Source organism: Leucopleurus acutus, assembly GCF_964270905.1.
Source record: "Leucopleurus acutus genome assembly, chromosome: 9".
Classification (NCBI taxonomy): Eukaryota; Metazoa; Chordata; class Mammalia; order Artiodactyla; family Delphinidae; genus Leucopleurus; species Leucopleurus acutus.
The window spans coordinates 29379398-29407314 of NC_139144.1; the positions used below are offsets into that span (position 1 = coordinate 29379398).

Below are 27917 nucleotides of genomic sequence, written 5' to 3' on the forward strand. Positions count from 1 at the left end.
TGAAGATTTACAAAACCCTACACCCTATAGCGAATATTACACACTTGATTAAAAACATCCTAAGTATTTAACTAACTTTAGGAAGGAAAAATCTCTAAAATATATATGGAATTGCCACTTACTAAGCAGGCAAAGACTTTCTGCTCCCTTTTTGCTAGAGCTCTTATGAGTGTTTATTACTGTTTTTAAATCCTGTTTCTCCAAGTTGATAGCTTTGCACTGAAATATTCGGTAATAACCACAAAAGAAAACATTAGCAATGTAGAAGGCTAGATGTGGAAGAGACGTGACAAATCATAAAGTAAGATCCGTTCAAGTTGTAATCCTTCTAGTTAACAGATCTCCACCTCTAGCTCAATGGGTGACACAAAACTGAAAACAGAGGTGCACATTGTCCTATGCCAAACTCATTCTATTCACAGGTCCTCTCCCTTCCCAGAGAATAACATAGAAGACAGCTGAAGAAGCAGGAGACTGACCCCACAGGGAGGTGTCCCTTTGAATCTAGGATGGGTAGTTATGGGTTACGATTCTTTCTCAGCTGTGTGTTCCCAGAGGGCACGGGGTCTGGCAAAAATGTGCTGGTGTCAAGGCAGGTGACTAAGTATGTGCCCTTCCTGAGTACAAGAAAAAGGGGATAGAAAGGATCAATTCACCTGTGATTTTTCCAAGCTTGGGCATGTCGCAAAGGAGATTCTAAATTTGATTTCTAATGCCAGACAGAACAAAAGATTGCAAATATGTTTTTGTGGTATGTTTCAGATTCCCAAGAAGGACAGGACAGAATAGGTTGTTGGTTTGTCTTTTGAGAGGGCAATGGAAATTTATCTTAAAGTATGTCATGATGTGTGTGTGCGTGTGAGATTGTGTACCTGCACTCACGTATGGGGGGAGAAAAGAGGAGCGAGGAGCCGGCAGCAGAGAGACAGAGAGAGAGACAGAAACCGAGAAAACAGAAAAATAAGTGTGTATGAAATTTAGTGCTCTCCCTAAACTGTGAACTTGTGTCCTCAAAATTTTCTTATCAGGCTTCTTTCAAGTTAGCATTTTAAAAAGCTTCTTTCTTTTTCTTGTTAAAATAGTCATCTCATTTTAGTTGAACAGCTTGTAGGACCATTTATTCTTAAGACTTACGTCATAGAAAAGTTATTTTCCTTAGTCTTCTCTCTTCAGTTACCAAATATTTTAGCTCACAATTGACGTCACTGCTATCATTATTATTAACTGCTTGTGTGTGTTATTTAAAGTGATAACTACTTATACGGCAACTGCCTTATTTTTAAAAAATTTTGAATACAGGAGAAAATCCTACTTTCCCTTCTCTTGTGTTAATGGAAGAATATTTTCAATTATGCTTTGCCTTATCTGTTCACTTTGAGTATTTCAGACATAAAGTTGGCTAAGGACCCTCCCTGTGATTTGTGGTTATGGTTCTATTTCTCCACGCTGGGCAGGCTTTTATTGAAACATATACAGTTTTCGGTTAATATTGGTGGGCAGCAATGACCTCCAGTGGATTTCTAGGTAAATAACAACTGCATGTTTCAGAGAATGTTAACTTCTGATATATTTGTTTCCTTTAGGACTTTTGGAGCTTGGTAGCTTATTGAATGAACTTTCCAAACTTTCTTAAATTTGTTAATGTTTGAATGAAATTGCAAACCATCACAAGTTATCAACACTTTAACTTTCTTAAATGTATAGCCTATAAGCTAATTTTGAAAACTGAAATGAACGTTATTCAAAATGAACATTTAAATATTCATAACTGTTTTCATGTGTAATTCACTTGCTTTTAGTTTGTGGTTAAATGAAAACTCTCAGAATTTCATATTTTAGAAAGTTAATGGCTAAACAAAACAGAAGAAAAAACTTCAGGAAATAAGCATTCTCAAAAATAAAAACTTCGGATAAGATTTATAAGAAAAAAGTTAAGGTGCTCTAAACATCTCAGTAGTTAAGTGAACCTCATGAAACAATTTTCCTATTTGTTAATATAAAATTGAAAGGAAATTTTGGTATCTGAGAGCAGAATGCTTTACTTATTTTTAAATAATAAAACATGTTTCTGGAATATCTTTTAGATTTCACGGAAGACTATTTAAAAGGCATAAAATTTAAGTTTTAATAGAGCTTCAGTGCCGTAGTATCTTCATTTTGGGCTTGTGAGGTAATAATAAACATATTATCTCCACTTTAAAACATGATATAAGTATTAACACATTTTTACTCCACTTAGTTTCTTTTCTGAAAATGAGCTAGATACAGTTACTGAGAAACTGGTTTCAGATCTTTACTGCACAATCCATAGAATTAAAAAAAAAAAAAAAAATATACCTTTTCTACCACAAGAGGGCAGCAAAAATGTTTTCAGTTGGAGTCTGTCACTCCAGCTGTTCTGACATATTTTGCTGTTTTTCTGAGTAGTTACCTTGACTTTCTTCTTTCTGCACTGGAGTGAAATTGAAAGAATGTGTTTTCATCCTGAAACAGGACTATTGTGAATGTGGTTTAATGAATGTTTTATGAAAAGCACAAGCCTCGAGGTGACCACAATTTTTCCTTCATGGTTTACGATAATTACAACACACCCGCTTCATAAAGCTCATGGCTTAGACAACACTAACACAATAATTCTTAAAGACTACAGACGGTTCACATGAGAATGTTAAAGTATCTGATATTCTATATATTTTACATCATGGTGGAAAGGCAAAATTCAGAAGGATCAAAACGTATATTTTTGCCATGATTATGAAAATCTCTAATTTTTCAGCAATATTGCAATAATCTTAAGTCTTCCCAGGGTAAAATAATAATTGCCATGGAAAAGCAGACAAGTACTCAAAGCTACAGCTATGGTCACCTTTTGATAAATATAATGTGAAATCATCAAGCAATAACGTTTTTAAAAAATTAGGTAATTTTATGTAAGGTTCAACCAGTCAAATGAGTATATAGAATAATTTATCGTAACACCTTTATAGTCCTTTCTGTATTACAGAAATCTCTTTTAAGTAATGCAAAGAAGGTGGATGGTTTCTCTTTCTCTTTTTTTTTTTTGGTTTCTAAATATAAATTCTTCAGAAGCCAGTAGCTGGTTTCACCCCATCAGGAGTCCAGCACATGCCTAGGCAGGCGGTAATGCTCGGCTCTGGGACGGAGCTTTTTTTCTTGTGGGTTGGCATACTTCCACTTGGAAGGGGACATTTTAAGCTTTTTTCTCTTTTTATCCGTGCACCATACCTTTTCACAGTATTCTTCTACTCTCTGGAAGTTGCTATAACCAATCAGCTGCAAGAATTCCTTGTACCAGGGTTTGGTTCCATGTGGGATGCTGCTCTGAACAGGACAAGGCGTCTTGTGAGGCCCGTCCTCTTCGTAGTCTTTGGTAAACATTTCCTCCACTCTCTCCTCTTCCACAACCTCCAGGGTGATTTTACGGATTGTATGGACGAAACTGTGTTCTACTGTCTGGCAGAAATAGGTCCCAGCATCCACTTTGCGTACCCTCAGGAAGAGTAAACCGAGGTCCATCTTAACCATTCTGTCATCTGTCTTCACCTGCAAGAACAAGAAAATCAACGGCACTGAAGTATTATCCAGGACAAAAGAACGCCAACCTATAACCCTTTCCACTATCTAGAATTTTTTCATTTTTGTTATCGTATGATGAAATCCTAAAAATCATATATATAATTATATATATTATATACCTATTATATGAGTATATTAACTATATATTATATAAAGTATATAAATGATGTTAGTATTTTATTTATAATTCATATTTTAATACATATATTTCTTTTATATTATATTTATATTGTTATACTATATATAAATATAGTATATAAATATATATGAGAAAGACGTAATTACATCAGGTATGTGTGTGTGTGTCCTGAACTTATTTATATTGAGATCACTTCATATCAATGACTTTGAGGTCAATTTACATCAGTATTGTTAAGAGCAAACTGAGAGAGCTTTCTCCCAGTTCAGCATAGCACTCAAAGTTTGAGTGAAATGAAGATTTGTCAAATTCAATTTCTTTTGTAATGCCAGAACAAATGCCATTTCTCACATTATTAGTTCAGGGGTTCTTATGTTTCCCAGATCATAATGCTCAATGTACCTACAAGGACCTGTGTTGAGAGAGCTGGGATACCTATACTCTCTCTCCTTACCGAAAAAAAAAACCCCAAAAAATCCATCCATTCCATTTCACTGTTTTTTGCTACGTATTTCATGACTGTTTCTTTGACCTTATCTCATGGCAGTCTCCCCCAAATCCTTCTTCTTTCTGTTCCTGCTTTCATGCCCAACTTCATTCTGTTTCAGGACCTAGAGGGACTCCCATACGGCTGGTTCCTTCTCAGCCCGAAAGGCTGAACCAAATGTCATTTCTTCAGGCCTCCTTCACACCCAATGTCAAAGTATCTCCTTCCCTTAATAACATCATTTCACCTGTACACCCTTGTACACCCGAGCCTGCAACATGACCTGCAAATACATAACAACAGTCCTGTAATAAGTTTTCTTTTACCTGGTATCTTTCTCCTTTATGTCAACATATGGGCGCTATTTTACTCTTCAAAGTCCACTCCTTTTCGTCATGCTCCTGATTGAGAACTTATTCAGACTCTATTGCTCCTCTGAGCAGGTGAGCATTGCTCAAGGAACCAGATTCTGCCTTTCTGATTGTCTATCCCAAAGCAGCTTAATGTGGTGTTTCTCACTAGGGTTGGTGGAAGAGGAACACTTCTGGAGATGAATGAATTTTCTAGAAGGATTTCTTAATGTGTTTATTTTCATGATAATCAATATAAATTAATAAACTCTATTTGGGATCGTGTGGAAGATCAACCTCATTGTGAGTCTTTGTGTTTATTCTGAACCATTTTTAAAGTTTGAATAGTTTCCAGCTGCTGAGAACAAAGGTAAATTTAATATGTTACTGATACATTCCAGCCATATGAAAACCAAACAACAACTCTACGTACTAATGTACATAAAAAGTTTTGAGGTCACTTGAACAACGTGTGTGGGGACTGCGTCATCACATGGCACAAGGTGCTGTGGATAGATGTTTTACACACACACGTACACACACGTATGTGGTAGTCTGTATTCCAAAATATGTTCACGGAGATACCTTATTTCAGCGAAAAAAAGTCATCACATTAAATAAACATTTAAATGATGCATATATTTATTTGTAAATTTATTTTCATTCTATATTTGAATAAAAGCTATGAGCATAAAGAATGCATTTCTGGTTTCAGTCTTGTGAATATTTAATAAACATTCTAAGTGATGATGGCAGCCCAAGAAAATGTTTTACTTTTAAGGGCAGGTGGTGGGGGGAACCTATACAATACTAGAATCAAACCTTCCTCCGCACAACTGCCACTGCTCTTGGCCCCTGAGCTCTCCCCTTACTTCGCACTTCCAGGTCTTATTCTGGTCTTAGTCTTTCTTTCCATTAGTTGAACTCCTTTCTGTTGTTGGGAACTCCACCCATCCATTACTTAAAAAAATTCCTTCTAGGCTTAAATTTCCCCTTCTTAAATGAATACTTTCTTTACAGCCCACAAAAATCTTTTGTTTCTTTTTGTAACTCAATAGCATTCACATCTGTAGTACATAAGTTGGTATTTTTATTCCTCTTCAAATTATTTTTCCATACAATTTTTATCTCTTGAACCATATACTAAGTTTCATAATGGCAAAGGCCTATCTCCTAATCACTCTGAATATTCCACAGTGAGTGCTCAGAACACACTGAAAAATGAGAACATACTAATTAGTTCATAGTGCACAAACATGCACAACAGTGGGGTATACCCATAAAGATACATCCAAAAGTCATTCACTTTTTCTAGGTAAGTTCAATAATGACTTGGATAGAGAGGAAACAAGCATGATTTCAGGAGCAGTTACTAACTAATGAAAGAAGAGGTCTGTGCTCCACAGATACATAGAAAAAACAGTTCCAGGACACTGTCTTCCCCTGAAAAGAATCTGCATACAAACATCATCACGAATATGATCCTTTGATCTCTCCCTACTATACCTCCTGTGAGAGTGAATAATACATGAGAAAACACGAAAGTCACCTAGCCTAGTTTCTGGCATAGAGCAAGCAGTCTATGAAAGTGTTTTGAAATAAAGCAAAAATAGAAATAAATACAAACCTTTCATCACTGGATGAGAAGTAGTTTCTTGTTTTCTGTTTTCTGTTTCCAAGTCTGGTATAAAAAGCAGGTGTTTCTTTCATAATCAGAAACCCAAGTTTGAGAAACTGCACTGTGTATAGATAAAGTCCAGACTGGTTCAAAAATGTGGAAGCACGACAATTACAATGAGAATTGTCCTACATCATTTATTTGCATGTTATAGATACTGCCTGTCTTGGAATTTTGGTCTCCCCTCCTGCTTACAGTGAATCATAAATTTAGGAAAAGATGTTTTAACTCTTGAGTCTGGACAGCTGTACACTATGAAGGTTAAACTGCTTTGAAAGTTAAATATATCTTCCATGGCCTATGATAAAAATATGCCTAAAAATAAAACATGACTTAGAAATTTGGATTTGAATTCTTTCCACAATTTAATCTTTCCCCTTTTGTTAACATGGATATCTTCAACATCAAATCTTTATTACAGAATTGTTTTCATCCAGCTGTTCTGTCTGCAGACCAGATTTCCCTGGTCAAGAAAATGGTACAGGGACTTCCCTGGTGGCGCAGTGGTTAAGAATCCTCCTGCCAATGCAGGAGACATGGGTTCGAGCCCTGGCCAGGGAAGATCCCATATGCCGTGGAGCAACTGAGCCCGTGTGCCACAACTGCTGAGCCTGCGCTCTGGAGCCCACGAGCCACAGCTACTGAGCCCACGTGCTGCAACTGCTGAAGCCCACGCACCTAGAGCCTGTGCTCCGCAGCAGGAGAGGCCACTGCAATGAGAGGCCCGCGCACCACAATGAAGAGTGGCCCCCGCTTGCCGCAACTAGAGAAAGTCCGCGCACAGCGGCGAAGACCCAACGCAGCCAAAAAAGAAATAAATTTATAAAAAAAAAAGAAGATGGTACATAATACATCACTTTATCAAATATTCTTATAGGCAATCAATAAAAACAAAATTTCTTACTGAAAATGGTTTTAATATTTTTAGCTATAAAGATTGATTCAGTATGTTTCATAATGTCAAATAAAAAAAGTAATTGAACAAAGAACCCTGCACATCTGGTAGCTAGTCAGGAAGAAGCAGTGATGTCCATGTGTATCAACCATATGATACGGTTCCACACTTTTTATAGGAAATGGACAGACATAGGCCTTGAATTGGTTAGTTCAGAATATATTTAACAATGAAATCAGTTTTAGTAAAGAAATAAAGACGAACAACTTTATATATTTGTTTATCTGGCCTTCTTTCAATTAAAAAACTGTGTTTGACTTACAGAAAATGTATCATATATTACAGTATAAAAATAAAAATTTCCTTTTATTAAAAACACTTTCCAGTGTGAACTTGCTATATGACAGAGATGATTCCCCAAGAGAGACAGGATGAATTACTTAATAGCTCATTTGGGGAAACCTACCACACTATACAGAGAACAAGTAAAGCTGTATTTACTTCAGATTAAAGATCCAACTGGAGAAAACGTAAATCTAACCCAAGAAGATGCTGAGAAGAAAGTTATCATAAATAAGAACTCTATACTGTGAAAAATGTATTCAAAATATCAACTATATCAAAGAAGTTTGGAATATTTATATTCAAGAATGGATTAATATACACAGAAGATGCAAAGAATTCTTGAAAGTCAACAAAGAGAAATAAAAGATGGAATGGAAAAAGCATATAAATAGGCAATTCAGAGGAGAAACCCAAATGTTTAATAAGTATGCAAAGTTAATGTTCAACCTTACTAGTAATTTTAGGAATGCAAATTTAAACAAAATACTACATTATACCCAGAAGAAAGGCAAAAAATAGAAAATACCAAATATAGGTGAGGATATAGGGAAATGGGAACCCACATGAACTGCTCTGAGAGTGCAGATGGTGCAGAAATTCTGCAAAGCAAGGTGGCAATACTTATAGAAATGAAAGATGTTGACAGATAATAATTTAGAAATTTTCACTCAGATCTATAAGGGGTTACCTGCAGAGATGATCATTAAAGATATGGTAGTGAGGGCTTCCCTGGTGGCGCAGTGGTTGGGAGTCCACCTGCCGATGCGGGGGACACGGGTTCGTGCCCTAGTCCGGGAAGATCCCACATGCCGCAGAGCGGCTGGGCCCGTGAGCCATGGCCGCTGAGCCTGCGCGTCTGGAGCCTGTGCTCCGCAACGGGAGGGACCACAACAGTGAGAGGCCCGCGTACCACAAAAGAAAAACAGAAAACAAAAAAACAAAGATATGGTAGTGAGAATTAACAACACTCTTGGTCCACTCGTAGGGGAATGGATCAATTAGGAGCAATGAATACACGCGATGGGATGAGCAGCCTTCAGAAACAATGAAACAGAGACACACAAAGCAACAGTGATAAACCATACAAACATAGTGCTGAGTTTTAAAAAGTAGAAGCAGAATAAGAGTTATAACACAATACATTTATTTTCTCAGCTCATGTACACTAAAAATGTTACATACTTGTTCAGTATACAAATGTAGTACTGGACTTATCCCAATCATTACAGTGGATGTACATGGGGAAGCAAGGATGAAAATGGAGAAAGGTGGTCTAGGAAAAATAAAGTCAAACAACAGAGGACATTGTGTGGACTGATCATGACAATGTGCCATAAACTAAGCAGTATAATTAAATTATGCAACTGAAGTCAAAAATAAGAACCAAAAAGCAAACCAAACAAACCAACAAAAACTCCAAATGTAGGGGTGGGATAGGGAGGGTGGGAGGGAGGGAGACGCAAGAGGGAAGAGATATGGGAACATGTGCATATGTATAACTGATTCACTTTGTTATAAAGCAGAAACTAACACACCATTGTAAACCAATTATACTCCAATAAAGATGTAAAAATAAAAAAATAAAATAAATAAAAAATAAAATAAACCCCAAATGTTTGTAATGATCATCCTGGTTTGGAAAACAATAAACTAAATTGTCTGTAAGATCTGTTCATCCTCTAGTATACTATAATTATATACTTTTAGAAATACTGTTTGAAAATAAGCAAACAGCAGTTTAAAAGTAATGTTTTGTTGAAAATTTCTATAGATAAGAATATCAGGGGACTTCCCCGGTGGTCCAGTGGTTAAGAATCCGCCTTCCAATGCAGGGGATGTACGTTCTATCCCTGGTCAGGGAACTAAGATCCCACATGCTGTGGGGCAACTAAGCCCACGTGCTGCAACTACTGAGCCAGTGTGCTCTAGAGCCTGCATGCCACAATTAGAGAGCCTGCGTGCCGCAACTACTGAGCCCGCGCGCTCTGGAGCCTGCAAGCCACAACTAGAAAGAAGCCCACACGCCGCAACTAGAGAAGTCCGTGCACTGCAACAAAGAGCCCATGCGCCACAGCGAAGGATCCCACATGCCGCGACTAGGACCTGATGCAGCAAAATAAATAAAATAAAAAAATAAAAAAGAATATCAGGATGATCAGGATGAAGGGAATAAGAGGACAGAGGATGAAAGTAAAGATAATGTTTGAACACAAAACTGCATACCATAAGGCACTGAACAGCTACTCTAATTGGAGTATAAATTCCAAACTAAATTTCCTAGTGACCAAAGGAAAGAGGAAAGTATGATAAATTCTGAGATCCAAGTGTCTCTAAAATATACTTTTAAAGTTACTTTCTGCATTACCATGTTACTTCGTTTAATCAGATGTCCACAGTCAGACTGGTCTCAATGGGATTAAACAGATCGTGATCTGATTCCATAGATCTAGAAAGCTATATGTTTAATTTTCAAAGGTGTTCAGCATTCTCTTGGAAAATTAACAGAAGACAGTTCTACCTGAAACTCTAGATCCATTCTTATGATCACATAGCTGCTTTATATTTTCCCTTCATACAATAGAAACTGTCTTCGCCATTGCAATGGAAAAAATGAAATTAATAAGCTATATTGCTAATTACTCCAGAACTAAAATACGAGGCATATGACATTATAAAAACATGCCTGTCAAGGTTCAAAAATGTAAGTTTTGAATATTTACCTGTAAATAGTTGTTAGTTTAGAAAAAATGAGAACATTTTTTAACAGACTGGAGTAGAAACGTCAAAACTACTAAACAGATGTTTCAAACGAGGCAAAGAGTTCACATACCTTAATGTTATGATAACAAGAAAAACAAAGAAATAATATTCACGTGAAACAAATCTGATGCTTTCAAAACATGTAAATAAAGACAGAAATGTAAACTTAGGGCTGTCACTGATCCCTGTCATGGATTAGCTAGCACTGGTGAAGGTCAAGAAAACATAAGTCATCTAGCCAACAAGATGGTACAATGAAGATAAAATTTTGCTTCAAAAGTTTCTGAGTTTTGACTACATAATGCAACTGCAACATTAAAAGATGTAATCTGTGTACTCCACTTTTCTTTCTTTTGTTTTTACAAGAGAAGCTGTCTCCATAATGCATTGAATCATCAATAAAATTATGCTTTCATGGAGACTGTACAAATTTAGCATAGACGCAATGAACTCTTAAGTTATCTAGAAGGAACTGCTGACTGATAAGTTAACTATGCCTCTTAGATTTCTCAATAATATTTAAATAACTTTGATGAATTTATCCTACTCAGTAGGTGGTCTGAAGACGAAGTTAAGAAGTGACAAATTTTTGGTAGAGAGTTAAAAGAGAATTGAGAGAGTAAAGTCAAATTGAAGTTTTGGAGTTTTGCTGTCAACTTACATCCTCTCTTGAACTTTCTATAATAAACATGCACATCTGAGCATTATTTAAGCAGTCTATACAGTGCATAAAATTGATACTTTATTTTTAAGACCCACAAACACACAAAAATAGTTTCCCTTAAGTAGAGAATCCCCAATGGAAAGGATCAACAAAGATCAAGGGGGAAATAAATCTTCCATGCTTACCAAGGGATAAATTATGATGATGGTCTTATGGACCAGCAGCTTACTGGCCTGCCTTATACCACTTTGGCATGGGCATGAAGAATATTTTACGCATTTTGGGATTGCTCTGAAACTTCCCCACTGGGGATTTATGAACTCCTTCCTAGAACCCAACCTTGTTTACAATGTCTTTGGGATGCACATTGGTTTTGTCAGTAAAGAATAAAATCCCAAAGAGCACATTCCAAGAAAATATTCATTTTGTTTGGTTTTGCTGAAAACTCATTCCAATGAAATTATAGTGCTCAGCACAAAATGAGGGCTTGGTTTTTCATGAAAAGATATTTTGTCCAAAGTACAGAGGTACTTAATAAGACTTTACTTGTATACGTTTTCATTTTGAGCTCTTTAATCAGAGGTCAATGCACTTCCTGTAAAGGGCTATAAAGGTTTGGGGCTTCATATGTCATATGGTCTCTGTTATAACTACTCAACCTTGCAGCTGTAGCATGAAAACAATCATAGACACCAGGTAAACAAGTGAGCGTGGCAGTTTTCAAATAAAATTTTATTTATAAACGAGGCTGAGGGCCAGATTTGGCCCGCAGGTTGTACTTCGCCAACTTCTGTTTTAAATTATTGTCAAGGTTCCAAAGACTATTCTATGTTCAGGTTAAAAATAATATACTCCAAACTTAAAACATTCAAAATGAGGATCATATTAACGTGAGCAGTTACACTAATCTGAGTAGCTTGAAGAAACTACAGCTTTCTTTGTCATGATAAGTGAAAATTACACACAGTGAACTAATAAATATTTAAATCTAAGCAAATCAATGCATATTTCAATTTCTCCTCAATTCGTTTTATTTCATTAAAAAAAATTTTTTTAAGATTTTTTTTTGATGTGCACCATTTTTAAAGTCTTTACTGAATTTGTTACAATATTGCCTCTATTTCACGTTTTGGTTTTTTGGCCCTGGCATGTGGGATCTTAGCTCCCTGCCCAGGGATTGAACCCGTACCCCCTGCATTGGAAGGCAGTCTTAACCACTGGACTGCCAGGGAAGTCCCTCAATACTTAGTTTTAAAATATAGTGCTCATGCATTTTAGAGAAAGAGAAACACATAGAGAAATAATGCAATTTTCCAACCACATGCCTTAACAAGTAGGGATGCCTTTCCTTTGGGATGTTACTCAGAATTCAAGTTTTGCAATTATTTTGGAGGCTTGTCAATTCAAATACATCAAGCTGCAGAAATCGAGACTTCATAAACCAGGGTATATCATTTTGGGGTGATTTAGTTGTGTTTCTAACAGTTCTGTCCTTTGCAATCACACAAACATACTTTATACCTCCTTCATAAAAGGAAGATTTGAGCTGTATTCCAAATTCAAATTATATGTAGAAATATATACGGCCACCTAATTTAAACAATTATAGAAGGCCTATGGAACAGCTAAACTAGGATTCTGTAAATGAACTTACCCTTATCCACACACATAAAATCCTTTTCTTTTCTCCTCAGTTCAGAGAACGAGGGTTCTTCCTCTTCCTTCTTAGAATCCACCCTGTCACTTCTGCAATGATATTCTCTCCCATACTCTTCATCTTGCTTCATCAATTAACTGCACATTTTCTTCTTCATGGCTACTTCCCTTCAACCTCTAACCATGACCAAGTCACTGTTTTTCTTAAGCCAAAAAAGCAAAGCAGAAGTTCTTTCAATTGTCGTCTCCTACTGTTGACGTCTCTCAAACTTCTCACCTAAGCCTTTAGGTCGAGAACATTATACGAACTGTTTCTAATCCCACACAGCCCCGAGCATCAACGTCACTTCACCTGTTGTTAGATGGCTCCTGGCTTAACCATTCTACTGAATGTTTGCACTAGAGCCTGGGCACTTATTTTTTTGAATTTTTCAACGGGTGCTGTTTGTTACTTTGTCCTTATCCAATTCCTTTTCTCTGAGTTCTACTATACCACATCCCCATCTGCACCATCTCTACTTCCTCAAGCTATACTACTCTAGTGGTACTTACCATTTGTGTACTTTACATCAGTTACTTAATTTTATCTCTGTAATGCACATAATAATACTAACTACTGCAGAGAAATGTTGTAAGTTTTAAAAAAGCTACTACACATGAAGCACTTAGAACAGTACAGGGCACACAGTAAGCACTAAATGAATGTTAACTACAATTATGACTTGTTTCCCTAACGATTTTACTCTTCAACTTTTAGCGTTTTTTCTTCTCCTATTTTTTCCTTATATGTGCGGTTCCCCCTTGCTTCTAGCTTTAGCTCACAATGCTTCTTATTTACTCCAAGGCAGGCTATGGCAGTTAGAGGCACCACTGCAGTGTAACTAAGGGCCTAGGGTTAAAACCAGAATATCTGGCTCAAATTCACAAGCTATGTGATATTATGCAAGTAACTCAATCTCTGTGCTTCAGTTTCTTTATCTATAAAGTGGGGACAATAATTCTATCTATTTCATAAGGCTGTTGCAATGATTAAAAGTATTACTATAGGTAACATTCATAGGACAGTGCCTGGCCCACAGTAAGCCATATTTAAGTATACATGCTTGCTAGATTATTCTTACTTTTATTATCTCCATGAATTTAGCGCCTCTTTGCTAATGTCTCTCACACATCTCTTGCCATTCCAAATCTTTCCTTTGGGCTTTATATTCCCAGGCATGCATATACCAGAAGGACAGCTCTGTCCGCATGCTTTACTGGAGCCCCAATTCAATATGGCCCAAATCAAACTCTTCCTTTCCTCCCTGTATTCTTGGAATCACATCACTGCACCATCAACCACACAAACACCCAAACCAGGAACATATGAATCACTTCTGATCATTTCTCTTTTATCTCAAATATCAAATGCACTCAATGTTATCTCATAAAAATTAAAATCTGTCTTCTCCCTTCCCACAACCACTGTTTAGTTTGATCAAAACTCTTTCATTTGACCATTGAAATACCTTCTTAAATGGTCTCCTTGTCAGCTTGCCTATCCTCCAAGCTGGTAAGCCAGTTTCTAGAGTAATGTGTCTAGACAGTTTGTCTAAGGCATTCTCATGGGCTTACAGATAAAGTGAAATGGTTCCTTGGTGGATCTACTCATTTTTGCATCTTCATGTCCTCCACAGATCTACGATGACCGTATTGTTTGTCATCTCCAGCACATATGATTACACCACTCTTTCCGCTAGTTGGCTTCTATCTATCCATTAAAACACAGCTCAAATGTCACCTCTGCCTTGGATTTTTTCCTAAGTGTCCACAGTGCCACGTCCACAGCTGACCTGTCGGTTGAGACAATTTTCTTTTCCCATGGTTTCACACGATGTTGTAATGAACACAATATATTATAACTATCTGTTCACATTACTGTATACACTGTAAGCCTATAGGCTTCAACAAGGCTAAGGTTATGATTTTTTCATCACCTATTAAGGTAGGCTCTGAATGAATATTTATTGAATTCAAAACACTAATTTTAGACACTTGGGGAGCAGAACAGAGGTTGAAAATGCTTTCCATTTGAGATATTAAATAGATTAAACAGCCTTCACAATTTTCAATAATACTGAAGAATATATGTGAAGCACTTGTTCTTATGTGTATGAGGCGGTCACTTGCCCATCCTTTGACTTCGTAGGTGAAGGGCACACTGACAGTTAATGTTGTGCCATTGAACATGATGATGCATGTCCCTATCATCCCTGCTTCCACCCTTATCTCCACACCCACATGCTACAGTCTTGATACAATAACCAAAGTCATCTTTTTAAAACCGAATTTTGACCATGTCATAGCTCTCCTGTAAACTACCCAATGGCTTTCTATTTAATTCAGAGCAAAAACTAAAGCCCTTTATAAGGGCCTACAAATCCCTGCATGAGCTGGCCCTTTACCTCACTTTTTGACTCAGTTTATTAGTTTCCCTATTGCTCTGTCTCCTCCAGCCACGTGGCCCTCCACTCTGATGTTCTTCTAATATATCAGGTGCCCTGCTGATGAAACAGGGCCTTTGCACCTGCTGTTCTCACTGTCCAGAAAGCCATTATCCAACACTGTTACGTGGCCTATTACCTCACCTCTGTCGAGTCATTTGCAAATGTCACTTTGTTGGTGAACTTCTTAGTAAGGCCTTCCATGACCAGCCGTTTAATATTGCAACCTTTCCCGGCAAGTAATCTCTCTTGTATTTTTCTTCTTACCATCAACTTATACTTTAAAGAATGTTCTTATTTAGTCATATTATTATTATTGCTATCTTTCTCTGTTCTCCAGAGTACAAGTTTTACGAAAGCAGGACATAATAGATGCTCACTAAATAAGTTTCAAATAAATGAATAAAGTGTTATTTTAGTTAAAACCCAAGAAAATGAGGTAGAGTGCCAACAAAGCTGAGGCAGCACGCTCCACTAAACTCTGAGGGAAAAAAATATATATATATACATATATATGTACATATATATAAACACACACACATATATATATCTGACAACAGGAGCATTTTTCAGAAATCAAATTCCAGAACTTCTGCAGTGAACGGTTTTCCCTTTGCCCCATGCTTGTCCCAGAGCATGTGAAACTGTATTTAGAATTCTGATTTCAGAAGATGGTGTGAGTTAGTAGAAAGAAGTAAGAGACCTGGATTTGAATCTGCCTCACTAGCTATGAGTAACCAAGAAAGTGATTAAACATTCTGTGTCTCAACGATCTCATCTATAAATACATTTTTAAGAATAAAACGGTACATTTTATAAAACGCAGATAGCAAATTCCTAGTTACTTGGCTGGTGAATAAATGTGAAGCAGCTCAGCTTGGGAGGCAGGAATACCTGAGTTCAAACCTTGGGTCTGTAACTGACTTTATGAGCTCTACCTCTTTGAGTTTTAGTTTCTGCATTTGTAAGATGAGGATTCTTATGCCTAAGGTGCAGCTGTGAGATCCGAGAATAAGAAGGTAAGGCGCCTACCCCAGTTCCTGTATACAGTAGATGCACATTAAAGAACAGCCTCATCTCCCAAGTCCCTTCTATGAAGGCTTCTCCCCCAGGGTGTCAGAATCACAATGCACACCACAATTAACCAGGTCGTCAAGCCAAGGGAAGATGTTCCCTTATGAAGTACTTAATAAATTACTTATAAATTAGGCTTTCCATAAACATTTCTGGAATTAATAACATGTTACGTTTCATATTTATTATTTAAGGAAGCAAGAAACTATAAAGTGCATATTCGAGAGAATGGCAGTGATCCAGTTTAGAAACCAGATAACTGAATTGCTAAAAGCTTTCTAGAAATTTGGTTATGGAAGGAGCATTTCTACATATTAATTGGAGCAAAAACGTCATCCACCTGAATACATGATTTCTGGACAGCTCAGGAGAGTTGAGGGTGGATCTGTAAGTGGATTCCAGACTCAACAATAGCAGTTCAATAAAAGGATACGACAATCAAAAATTTTCAGAAAGGCTATGGGCTGACCGTGGCTTGTAGCGTCCAGGATGAGCCTTGACGGCCACTGTCAGGGATGCTCTAAAAACGCATACCCACATGAGTTAAGAATTGGACTAGTTGAACTTAAACATCCTGTGCAATGGTCAAGATTTGATAATAAGATTATCTTGTATGTCTTATAGTAACTATAATAAATGCAAAAATGGTCCAAACTCTAAACGCTGAAAAAACTCTAAACAGACTCTAAAAAACTCCAAAAGAATACACACGTAAAGTCATTTTGCTCTGTGTACACAGCACGCACATTCAGCTTTTGACGAAGTCAGCAACTGTGTGTTTTGTTTTGTTTTAGATTGTGAATAACTCAATATATATTGTTATGTCTACAGAAATCAGGCACTACCTGATTATGATACAACTTGTCATGCATAGAGTAAACTCAAAATTTCTAGTACCAGTAAATATACCAGGGAAATTTGAATGTAGTTGAAAATAGGGACTAAAATTTGGGGAAAAAGAAGTAGATTATATTAATATGATAAAGAAACTTAAAATTGAACACTACTGGATGCAGCATGTCAAAATGATTTGGTAAAGTTTTCCAAATGAGGCAGATTACACTAAGTTCCAAATCAGAAACAGAACATACTGAGTGAAGAAAGCTACTGATGAAAGAATTACTTCTCTGTCTTCTGAAGCCATTCAACTGGAAGAACTACAGAATATTCCCAGGTCCTCTCCTGCCAAGTCAGTTACAATGGAATTTAAAAACCAAGTTTTATCTCAGATTTGTGCAATGGAAAATACTTCAGTACTAAATCAATAATTTATTTCAGTGCAATGTACTGTAACTTTTTTGGACACGTATTTATTGTTATGATGTCATGAAAATTTAGGAGAATTTTCCTCTCCTGATTGCCTTTCTATATTATCTCTAATAGTCTTTGTTAAGTTGAGGTATCATCTTCCTCTCTACTAGCTATCCCAGGAACATGGGATATAGAAATTTAGTCAGTTCCCAGAATGTACTTTATGATTCTCGACCAAAAACATGTTGGATTTTTAGTTTCACAACAGGCTAGGGGGAAAAAAGGCATAAAATGTAATTGTGCTCTACATGTAGAATCAGTCATTTAAACTTCCGATGACAAAGGTTTCGTCTCCAGCGTCAAAATGAGGTACAGACTTTCCTGACTCACTATCTTATGAGTACCTATTAGCTGTCCTCTGTGTCCTAAGGCAGGCCTCTAGAATTTCTTCCCCTTATTCAACTTGTAACCCTCTCTTTACTAAGGACCATTTCCCCAGTATTCACCAAGTCTATCACCCTTTAATATAACCAAATTTTCTTCTATTTTCTATTTTTCTAATTCCATTTTTGTAAAAATTAAGTTCAATGCCCACATCAACAATGCTTTATCTGCCTTCCCTAAGCTTTACATGCTTCACACCCTTGACCCCGCCCTACATAAAACCAGCTCCCTAGACCCGCATGCACCTATACAGTGTTTGCCACCAGCCTGTTCTGTATGTGTGCTTTAAATGCTGCCTAGTCTTCCATCAGTAAAAGCAGCCCAACTCGTTCCTCTCTCATTAGTTAGATAATTATAGAAATATAATCTCCACCACTAAACCTGCTTAGAAGGATAAAAGAGCTGATGCCTGTTTTTTGGACAACAGTGGAACCCCTGAGTTGATGTCTCACATATGATTTAATAGCTTTATCAACAACTGGTTTAATGTCGCTGCTACTGTTGTTTCAATTCTATTATCCATGTGTCTAAGATATATGTGATAATGGTGTTTAATTTCGCTATTTTTCTGAAACATTGCCTTGGGTGATACAATTTGAGACTATAATTTTACAACATGACACTAAAATCATGAAGCCGAAGAAAGCTCCTAAGTTAAAATCTAATTCTAGGTTCCAAATTTTATTTATACATACATACATAATTTATTTATATATGTCTATAAATGTCTATAGACATATGTCTATATATGTCTATAAAATTATATGTCTATAAATGTATAGATGTATATAAAAATCTACATGTATATAAAAACCTTTATATATACCTATACATATACACATATATATTTATATGTATATAAATCACACATAATAAAAAAAAAACCCACTTTTAAAATGACAGGTACAGCACAATAGATTGTTTAATTTTTAAGTACCCAAATAAAGCATCATCTATTTACTGATGGCACGCTGTATGCAAGACACCACGGTGTGAATGTGCAGCTATGAATTACCTCCTCTCTTCTTGTGTCGTGTCCTTTCTGCACAAACCAGATAACTTTTGCTTGTAAAGATCGCGGGGTACATTCCAGCAAAGTACTGTTGTTCTCTACACCATAGGCCAATCGCTCCTCAGTCTTATCCAAAACATCCCCTACAACATAAATGTTAACATCAGCCTTGAGACTTTGATTTTACTGGTAAACAATATTTTTTAAAAGATTCTTTATTCAAACCCCTAAAGCAAAGTGACTAACTTTTATTACTCATTGTTAATTTCTATACAGGAGTTATTTAGGGAGAGTAGCACACCAAAATCTAGGCATTAAAAAGGCACAGCAGGCTATGGAGTGAGACAGAAAGAAGTAACTGGGAGTTTGGTTCCAAAGGATGTAACAGTCCGATAGGTAAGAAGGTGCATCAGTGTTAAATTCATGGATAATCAGTGGCAACATCCACTGATAAAGCGGGCAAGGTAAGCACCAAACAATTAAGCAAGGCATAGAACTAAAATTCATGATTACAACCAAAAGCAGAGAGCAGAAATCAAGGCGATATGGCACTACATAAACAAAAGTGTGAGCATTATCTTGACAATGGACTGCACTTATCCAGATACGGGGCTCCTGAAGGAAGAAAAGAGTACGAAACTGAACTAAGGACTTTGTCAACCAGAGCTTCTTGATTATAATCTGTATTTTGGCCCAGAAAGGCTCTCACTGAACTTGAACTCAAATGGGCATAGAGGCAAGTATACCTAACTGCAGTTTCGAATAAAAGCAAGTGGATTTATTTTTTGTTGTTTTAACCAAGATCAAATTCAGTACTAGATCCCAGGATATTTTTTTTCTATGTCTGAGTCCTCCTTGCATTCAAAACTGACCCCTATATTTCCCTAAAACTATAATGCCACCTTTCTCTAGCTAATATTCTCAGAGGCTTACATCTTGCATCAAATCCAGAATCAGCCTGGGGTCTAGCAAACTGATCCCGGACCACAATCTCTGGATCTGTGTATAAATATCTCTGGTCTCCCAATCATGGTGCCCCTTCCCTCTGCTGCTTCCTGGTGAGCACAGCCTGTTCACCAACCACCATGACGGTGTAAAGAGTCAGGACGGTGGTTTTCCGTCTTGTCTGACTTCTTTACATTTGTCTGCAGCTGAAATTTTCTCTCTTCCTTTACACATTGGACCACCTACCACCTTTCATCAGAAACCCAGTGAAAGAGTCCAAGTGTTTCACTTTATTCTATCCAACGCTTAGTAGGTGACTTGATTCAAGTTAGATCACTCTTGATAAAATTACTGTAAGTTTTAAAAACACGGTGAAGATATTCCCAGGGTTGAACTGGTGAAATAAATCCTGCAAATCACTGTGACAACTGTCACCTAAAGTATGCAGCATTTTTGTTCTAGGAGTCCCCTTTCTGAATTCTAACAATAAAGCTTGGTGGGTAGGTAAAACGTTTTCCTAATTAGGAAAGATTATATATCAAATGCACAAAATCGTAACTACATGGAAAAACAGAATACTTTCAGGAACATTGTTCTAGTGTGTATCAATCACCAAGAAAACAAGGACCCTGTTTAAGAAGCTGACAGTTTATCTTCAGTGCACACTCTAAGAAACCCATGGCAATCGATTTTCTATGGATTACCGACAAACTGCTGTCCAAAGCACTGCTGAGCTGCATTTCCATGCCGAACATCTTGTCTGCGGAACCGCCTGAAAGTAAGTAAATGCATTTAGGAGATGTTCAGATTTCAATTTTCCAGACGTTAAAAGATAGCCAACCGCATTAAAGTTTCAAGTAGTATTCTGCTACTGAAAAAATTGATCAGTCATACAAAACCAGGATACAATCCAAGTTTCATAGTTTTCCATATTTCCATTGAATGTTATTCAATGGATAAGATCTATAGAAAACTGTTTTTTAAATCATCACATGAGTTTGATTATAATTTAAGAAGGTTCTCTTTACATTTCGTTAAGAATTTAGTTAAACAAGAAGTCTTCTAGTTCAAAATGAGTGTCTTGGGTGGTAAAGAATGTGTTCAGATAAAGACAATGGGATTCGAAGCAGACTACCTATTTGAGTAGAAATGCATAAAATTCCTATCTATATTAAAGTGCATTAAGGTATTTGGATCTAAATGTTTTGTTCTACAGACGTCATGATCAATATGATTGCTAATAAAAATAAACTAATAATATACTCAATTTACTTTTATTCACTTATAACATTTAGAAAGTATATGCCTCTATTGAATGTGATGGTGCATTTATCTGTTTAACAGGATGTCTTACATATAGTAGAACTCAAGAAATATTGTACTTCTCCTCAATTTGCCTCTAAAAGGCAAATACGCTTCTAGTATATTTTCATGTTTTATAGTTCACTTAGACATATAATTGACAAATGACAATATTCTTTATCCGTGGAAAAAGAATTCCAGAATATATACCATGTTTCAAATTTGTAAGCACTGTTCTCAGGAATTAAACAATGGAAATTATCATTATTAGTACTGGGAAGCTAAAATCAAGATCTTCAGCATATTAATTCAGATTTGAGATAAAAACAGAAGTATTACAATAAAAGCAGAAAATACTACTTGCTTCTCTAAATCATGGCATATCTTCAAGACTGAGGGAAAACCAGAAGGCAAAACAGAAGTTTTACCCCAGAGGGAAATGGGTGAGACTTCCAGACTGAGAAAGAGATGCTTTAACCATATGCGATGACAAAATTTGGAAAAGGGAACCAGATTCAAATCCCAATGCCACCACTCATCTGCTGCATGAACTTATACATACCCCTTGCCTATCCTGGTTCTGTGTGTCTTCCTTCGTAAAATAAAATTGGGCTAACGGACCCCTAAATTCCAGTCTCAATTTTTTTTTTCATTCTAGCTTTTCCTCAAGTTCACCAAATAGTGATATTGGAACGTTATTTCAAGAGATGGAGTGCTTCCTCACACATGAGTTCAGATCCTAGTTAAGAACGCAATACTTAAACAACCATTTAAGTATCTCCCTATATTGAAAGCCAGGACAGAAGAATATTTCCAATTGATTTTTAGGATTATGATCTGTGTGTGAAAGCATGTTTAAAAAAAGATAGATTGTGGATTAGAAAACCTTACCTAAAGACCTGAGATTTTAGAAAGTTAAGATTAAAACTGCTACATGTATCATTCTACTGAGCCAAACTGCAAATAAACATTGACAGAAAAGTAAGGAGCAAAATTGAAAAGTTTTAGACCTCTATATTATTTTATACTAGTGTTAACATCTATTATACAACTGATAGCAGCTCTAGATGAGAATAAAAGGCTGCTGTTAATTCCTCACTTCATTGAGTATTGCTTTGGTATTGGGAATCCCAAGCCTGCTGAGGAATAATGAATAATGGAACAGGAATAAATCAGTGAAATGGGAAATAGGTTCCACTTTGCAGAAATGATATTGTATCATATTTATTATACAGATGATTTGAGAATAGAGGGAACTACAATCAGCTAAGACTAGATAAGCATTGTGGATAGGTGTACACAAATTTTGTTTAAAATCACTGGAAACATGCATTTAAAAAGAAAGATATCACATTCTCCAACAAAGCTTCAGTTCACTTTATACTATCCTAAAATAGCTGTTCTTTACTACAGCATTTAAAAAAGAGTGTATTCAAAGCAGGAGTTTTAGAAAGGTTAAGCAAAGTTGTCGTTTATTCTCCAAGTCGCATATTTTTCTTATATCTCTTGCCTCTTGGAAACTTTTAAAGAGAATGCTGGAAATAGACGGAATACAAGAGCAAGGGGGAAGAAAAAGACCTAGCTCTAGAAATTATAGTGTATTTTGGAAGACTATTTTAAACAAGTGGTTTGAATTGTGAATTAATGTTTTTCCTCTGTTGATTCACTTTCACTCCATGAACAGAAGGGTATTTATTTTAATGACCAGTTTTCAATTTCTGCTGCTAGTCAGATCTGAAGCAAAAACGATCTGCTATAAAAGCAAACTATTTTCCCTTTATGTCCTGGAACTTATCCAAAAAGTTCTCCTCCAGGGGTGGGTGACGGTTCACAAGAGTGACGCTCCTGGAAGATGTGCATTACATGTCACTGAACTGAACTAATTCACTTATGAGTGTGGCTCCTGCCTCCAGCATCTCAGTCCTTCCCGTCTACGATTTTGCCTATTCATTTAACTTTTTCTAAATAACTCTTTTTGTCCACCCTTTTAAATACTATCTTACAAACTTGTGCATGTACAATCTTACAAGATGTACTGTATACCAAGACATACTCAGCTATGGAAACTGCTCAGTTAAAATTCTTCATCGCTCTTGCATGCCTAATATGAAACCTTGCTATTCGGAAGTATTTGATGCAAGGCTTGTAAACATATTGATTGTTGCTAAAAACAATAATAAATAAAACAACAATAAAACAAAAAACAATAAAACAATAAAACAACAATAAATAATATTGTTACTTTTGGTAAAACTACCTTTCTGCTATTCGGAAGTATTTGATGCAAGGCTTGTAAACATATTGATTGTTGCTAAAAACAATAATAAATAAAACAACAATAAAACAAAAAAAACAATAAAACAATAAAACAACAATAAATAATATTGTTACTTTTGGTAAAACTACCTTTCTGCCCTTAGATCCTACCACTTCACTCCTAACCTGTGGAACTACACAGCTTTCCCAGAACATTCTGTGCCTCTGTACAAACAATTAATTCTCTTTAGCTGGAATCTCCTTATATCTCTACCTTCAAGACTGAGCTCAAAGGTTGGGTTCTTTTGAGAATTAAATAATGTGTTATGTGTATTGCACTTAGTCCAGTACCTTACACATACTAAGTGCTCAGTGGTGAGCTATCATCCTTATTTACAATTCCATTCTCCACTTCAGGTTCTGATTTCCTACAGACAGGGGGCTGTGACTGTTTATTCATACCCCTTTAACACAGTACAGAAACTGGCTTAATGAGTGAATAAATCATAAAACAATATTTTCAATTAATAACATAGCTATATTCCTCAAGAATTGCTTTCAAATATCATTAAGCATTTGTACAAAATCAATTAACTCACTCAATTCTTTAATACAGTTGGTAAATTATTTAGTTCACAAATGTCCTCTCAAAGCATCTTTTGTTTTTTTTGCAGTACGCGGGCCTCTCACCGTTGTGGCCTCTCCCGTTGCGGAGCACAGGCTCCGGACACGCAGGCTCAGCGGCCATGGCTCACGGGCCCAGCCACGCCGCGGCATGTGGGATCTTCCCAGACCGGGGCACGAACCCGTGTCCCCTGCATCGGCAGGCGGACTCTCAACCACTGCACCACCAGGGAAGCTCCTCAAAGCATCTTTTTACTATCTGCTTAGTATATATTTAAACACTCATTGCAATGTTAACTTAGCTAAGGTCAAATTAACAAACATTTGAATTAGTGACTAAGTGTTTTTAAAAATGAGATTCTACTATACATGTAAACTTAGAAAAATAACAACTGTATTAAATTAGATTTTGAAAAAGGTTTAAAGAAAAGTAGCCCAAAGTGAAAGAGCAAGAGTAAATGAAATTAATAAAAGTTGCTTTTCAGTAGGGAAACTGTATATGAGTCTATTTTTGCTTTATATTATCTTTAGTCACTTTATCAAGTGAAAAAGATAATTGCTTATTCTATAATAAAAATATTTTCCCTTATTTTTGTCCCCAAAGAATGCACAATTTCTTCTGACTTGAGTGAAGATCCTTATTCTTTAAAATATTTTCTGTACCTCAAGGTCTCCTGTTCAAAGAATCCCAGGATTTACCTTCTCTAACAAGTAGCAATGACCCCACTGAATTGTCGATATTAGAGTTTGGAGGTCTTTAAGTACCTTTCATTTGTGTTGAATTAAATCACACATTTCATTAATTATACAGGTCATGCATTTGCCTAGGAGTTAAAATATTCACTTTCAAAATGAAATAAATGAAGACCAGCTGTTCGGGAGGACACAGGGCAAATGCAGGATGTATTTTAGAATTTATTTATTTATTTTCCTTTTAAGTCTTTGAATTCCTCACGTGTGGGGTGGCTAGCCATTTCCACATTTTACGTTTATCTAAACTGGTTTCATGTCTTGCAGCAAAAGTTTCAGGAGGGGGAAGAGTTGATTGAAAGCCGGAGGAAAAATAAAACCCCAGCAGCCTGCTCAGCCCAGTCTCTACACAATAATTAATGGGAGTTATTTTTCAGTAAAATGTGGATGTTTCAAAACTTATATTATGAACAAAATAGGACTATGATGATTAGGAGGTTGGGATTAACGTATAAACATTACTATATATAAAAGGGATAATCAACAAGGACCTACTACATAGCACAGGGAGCTCTACTCAATACTCTGTAATAACCTATATGGGAAAGGAATCTGAAAAAGAATAGATATACCTAAAGTCTATGTACACCTGAATCAAGTTGCTGTACACCTGAAATAAACACAACACTGTAAATCAACTATATTCCAATATAAAAACAAAAAAATCAAAGTTACTTTGGAATAAATGGAAAATCACTAAAAAGAAACAAACAAGCAAAAAAAAAAAAAAACCAAAACACGGTTATTTTCATGGAATGAGTACAAAAAGAGAAGAAAATAGTGTTAGGTTTGTTTCTCTAAATAAGGGAAAGATTCCATGGAAGACTCTGTCTCACCGTTTTGCATGTGTGCCTGTTGGGTAATACCGGGAGCAGGATATGCCATCCCAGGCGCAGTAAGGGTCTCGAGCCAGGCAGCAGTCTGCACAAGCACTTCCATACATGTCACACTGATGGAATCTGACTTGGGCCACGGCAGAAGCAGATCCAATATAGAGCTGTTGCTAGAGACATCAAGGAAGAGAGAGGCCACTAGTAGAAATGGGCAGAATTCTCACTGAGCTCTTACACCTGGATTTTCACATTCCTACACAATCGCCTCTGTGCACACTCACTTAAATGACTGCAGTTACTCAAGACAGATAATGGAACACTGATACTTTCATTTTCTCCAAGATCTGAAATACTTTTACAGGCTTGGATGCATGAGTAATAAAATTGCTAGAGCAAGGCTGACAAAAATCTCAAGAAGTTGACTATTTTATTCATTATCTAAGTAGAGTCTTTCGTCATCTAACATTGTAGGTCTTTTTAAAAGATCTACAGGAATGTCCAGTAGGAGATTGGAAAAGTAAATGGTCTTTTTTTGCATGTTTAATTGAGATACAACTGACATATAACATTATATTAGTTTCAGCTGTACAACATAATGATTCGATATTTGTATACACTGTGAAATGATCACAGTCTAGTTCACCGCCCTCATCACACACTACAAATCTACAAATTTTTTTTTGTGATGAAAACTTTTAAGATCTACTCTCTTAGCAGCTTTCAAATACACAATACAGTATTGTTAACTATAATCACCATGCTGTACATTATATCACCGGGGCTTACCTATTTTATAACTAAAAGTTTGTACCTTTTGATAACCTTCACCCATTTCACCCAGCCCCTGCCTCTGGTGACTACCAATCTGCTCTCTGTATCTATGAGCTTGTTTTTGTTGCTGCTGTTGTTGTTTGCCAATAGTTCACATATAAGTGAGATTATATGGTATTTGTCTTTCTCTGACTTATTTCACTTAGCATAATGCCCTCAAGGTTTATTCATGTTGTCACAAATGGGAGGATTTCTTCCTTTTTTATGGCTGAATAATACTCCATTGTGTGTGCATATATGTATGTATATGTGTGTGTGTATAAAATTTGTTTATCCAGTCATTCATAGATGGACACTTAGTTCATTTCCATGTCTTGGCTATTGTAAACAATCCTTCAATGAACATGGGGGTGCATATACCTTCTTGAGTTAGTGTTTTTGTTTCCTTTGGATAAATATCCAGAGGCAGAATTGCTGGATCATATGGCAGTTCTATTTTTAATTTTTTGAGGAACCTCCATACTGTTTTCCATAGTGGCTGCACCAATTTACATTCCCACTAACAGCGCACATAGACATATAACGTAGAAAAGTGATGTAGATATATAGAGAGTGATGTGGAATAAACTGTAAGATACGTTATTAAGTAAAAAGTAGAAGTAGCAGAACAATCAACATCCCATGTTCCCATTTGCCTAAACATAAAAGGTTATTTATAAATAAATGAGGTAATATATGCAACAACTACTTCTGAAGAAATTTACACCTGAAGCTGGTTCCAGTAAAGTAGAAAAGAGGTTTGTGTTTCATTGTACACTCTTTTGTATTACCATCATTACCACTGTTTTTGCAAAAACATTACCAAAAAAAAATCATGGAATAAGGTCCTATCATGGTGGTAGAGGTAAACCTACTCTTGTCAACCTTTCTAAAACCAGAAAGTGAAGAAATCTATTACCTGTAAACCACTATGTATTTTTGTCAGACTAAAACTGTAACTTGTTAATATATAAGCACACATACTTAAGCTTTCTAGCCTTTGACCTTATCTGATAATACAGAACACACACACACACACACACACACACACAACTTACTCTCTTTGATGAAATCTCCATAGAAATAATCGGAACTGGATCCTGAAAAATTAAAAAGATACGTTTCCTTTTTAGGAATAAAAATATAGAAACACACCTTAGTGTGGTTATAAATTACCTGAAATCATACTAGGTATGTGAGTTGTTTGCTGCCAAGCAGTCTCCAGCTTTCATTTTAGTAAATCAAAAGGAAAATACACTTAAATAAAATACAGCTTTCTTTTAAAATATATTTTCTAGTAGAGTAGGACAAAATGTGGATGAGAAAAGTAGTGAATAATCTAAGCATCTTATAGTTTGTCTCTGGATTATAATTTTTGTGTTTGCATTTGAATATTACTCATGCTCTGGAAACTCAAATATCTTTAAATAAAATAATAAAGTCAGAGTGTTCTTTCTTATACAGAAAGTTGAACCATTAGAAGTAAAACAGTTACGTCTTTGAATAGGTCTTACTGCCAATAAACCATGTGATCTTTCATTGTTTTAACCCAGGCCTACACA

The 27917-nt window shown here is 36.2% G+C and overlaps 1 protein-coding gene across 1 annotated transcript in view; it reads right to left on the minus strand.

Moving 5' to 3' along the window:
• Window positions 1–3044: 3044 nt before the first annotated feature.
• Window positions 3045–27917, minus strand: part of SEMA3E (semaphorin 3E) — a gene marked incomplete at its 5' end in the record, with an annotated part of 261632 nt that continues 236759 nt past the window's right edge. The window contains 5 exons of the mRNA XM_082846435.1: window positions 3045–3564; window positions 18839–18978; window positions 20485–20552; window positions 25549–25715; window positions 27414–27455. Coding sequence (XP_082702561.1) covers window positions 3112–3564; window positions 18839–18978; window positions 20485–20552; window positions 25549–25715; window positions 27414–27455 — 870 coding nt within the window. The 3' untranslated portion in view covers window positions 3045–3111. The remainder of the gene's footprint in view (window positions 3565–18838; window positions 18979–20484; window positions 20553–25548; window positions 25716–27413; window positions 27456–27917) is intronic.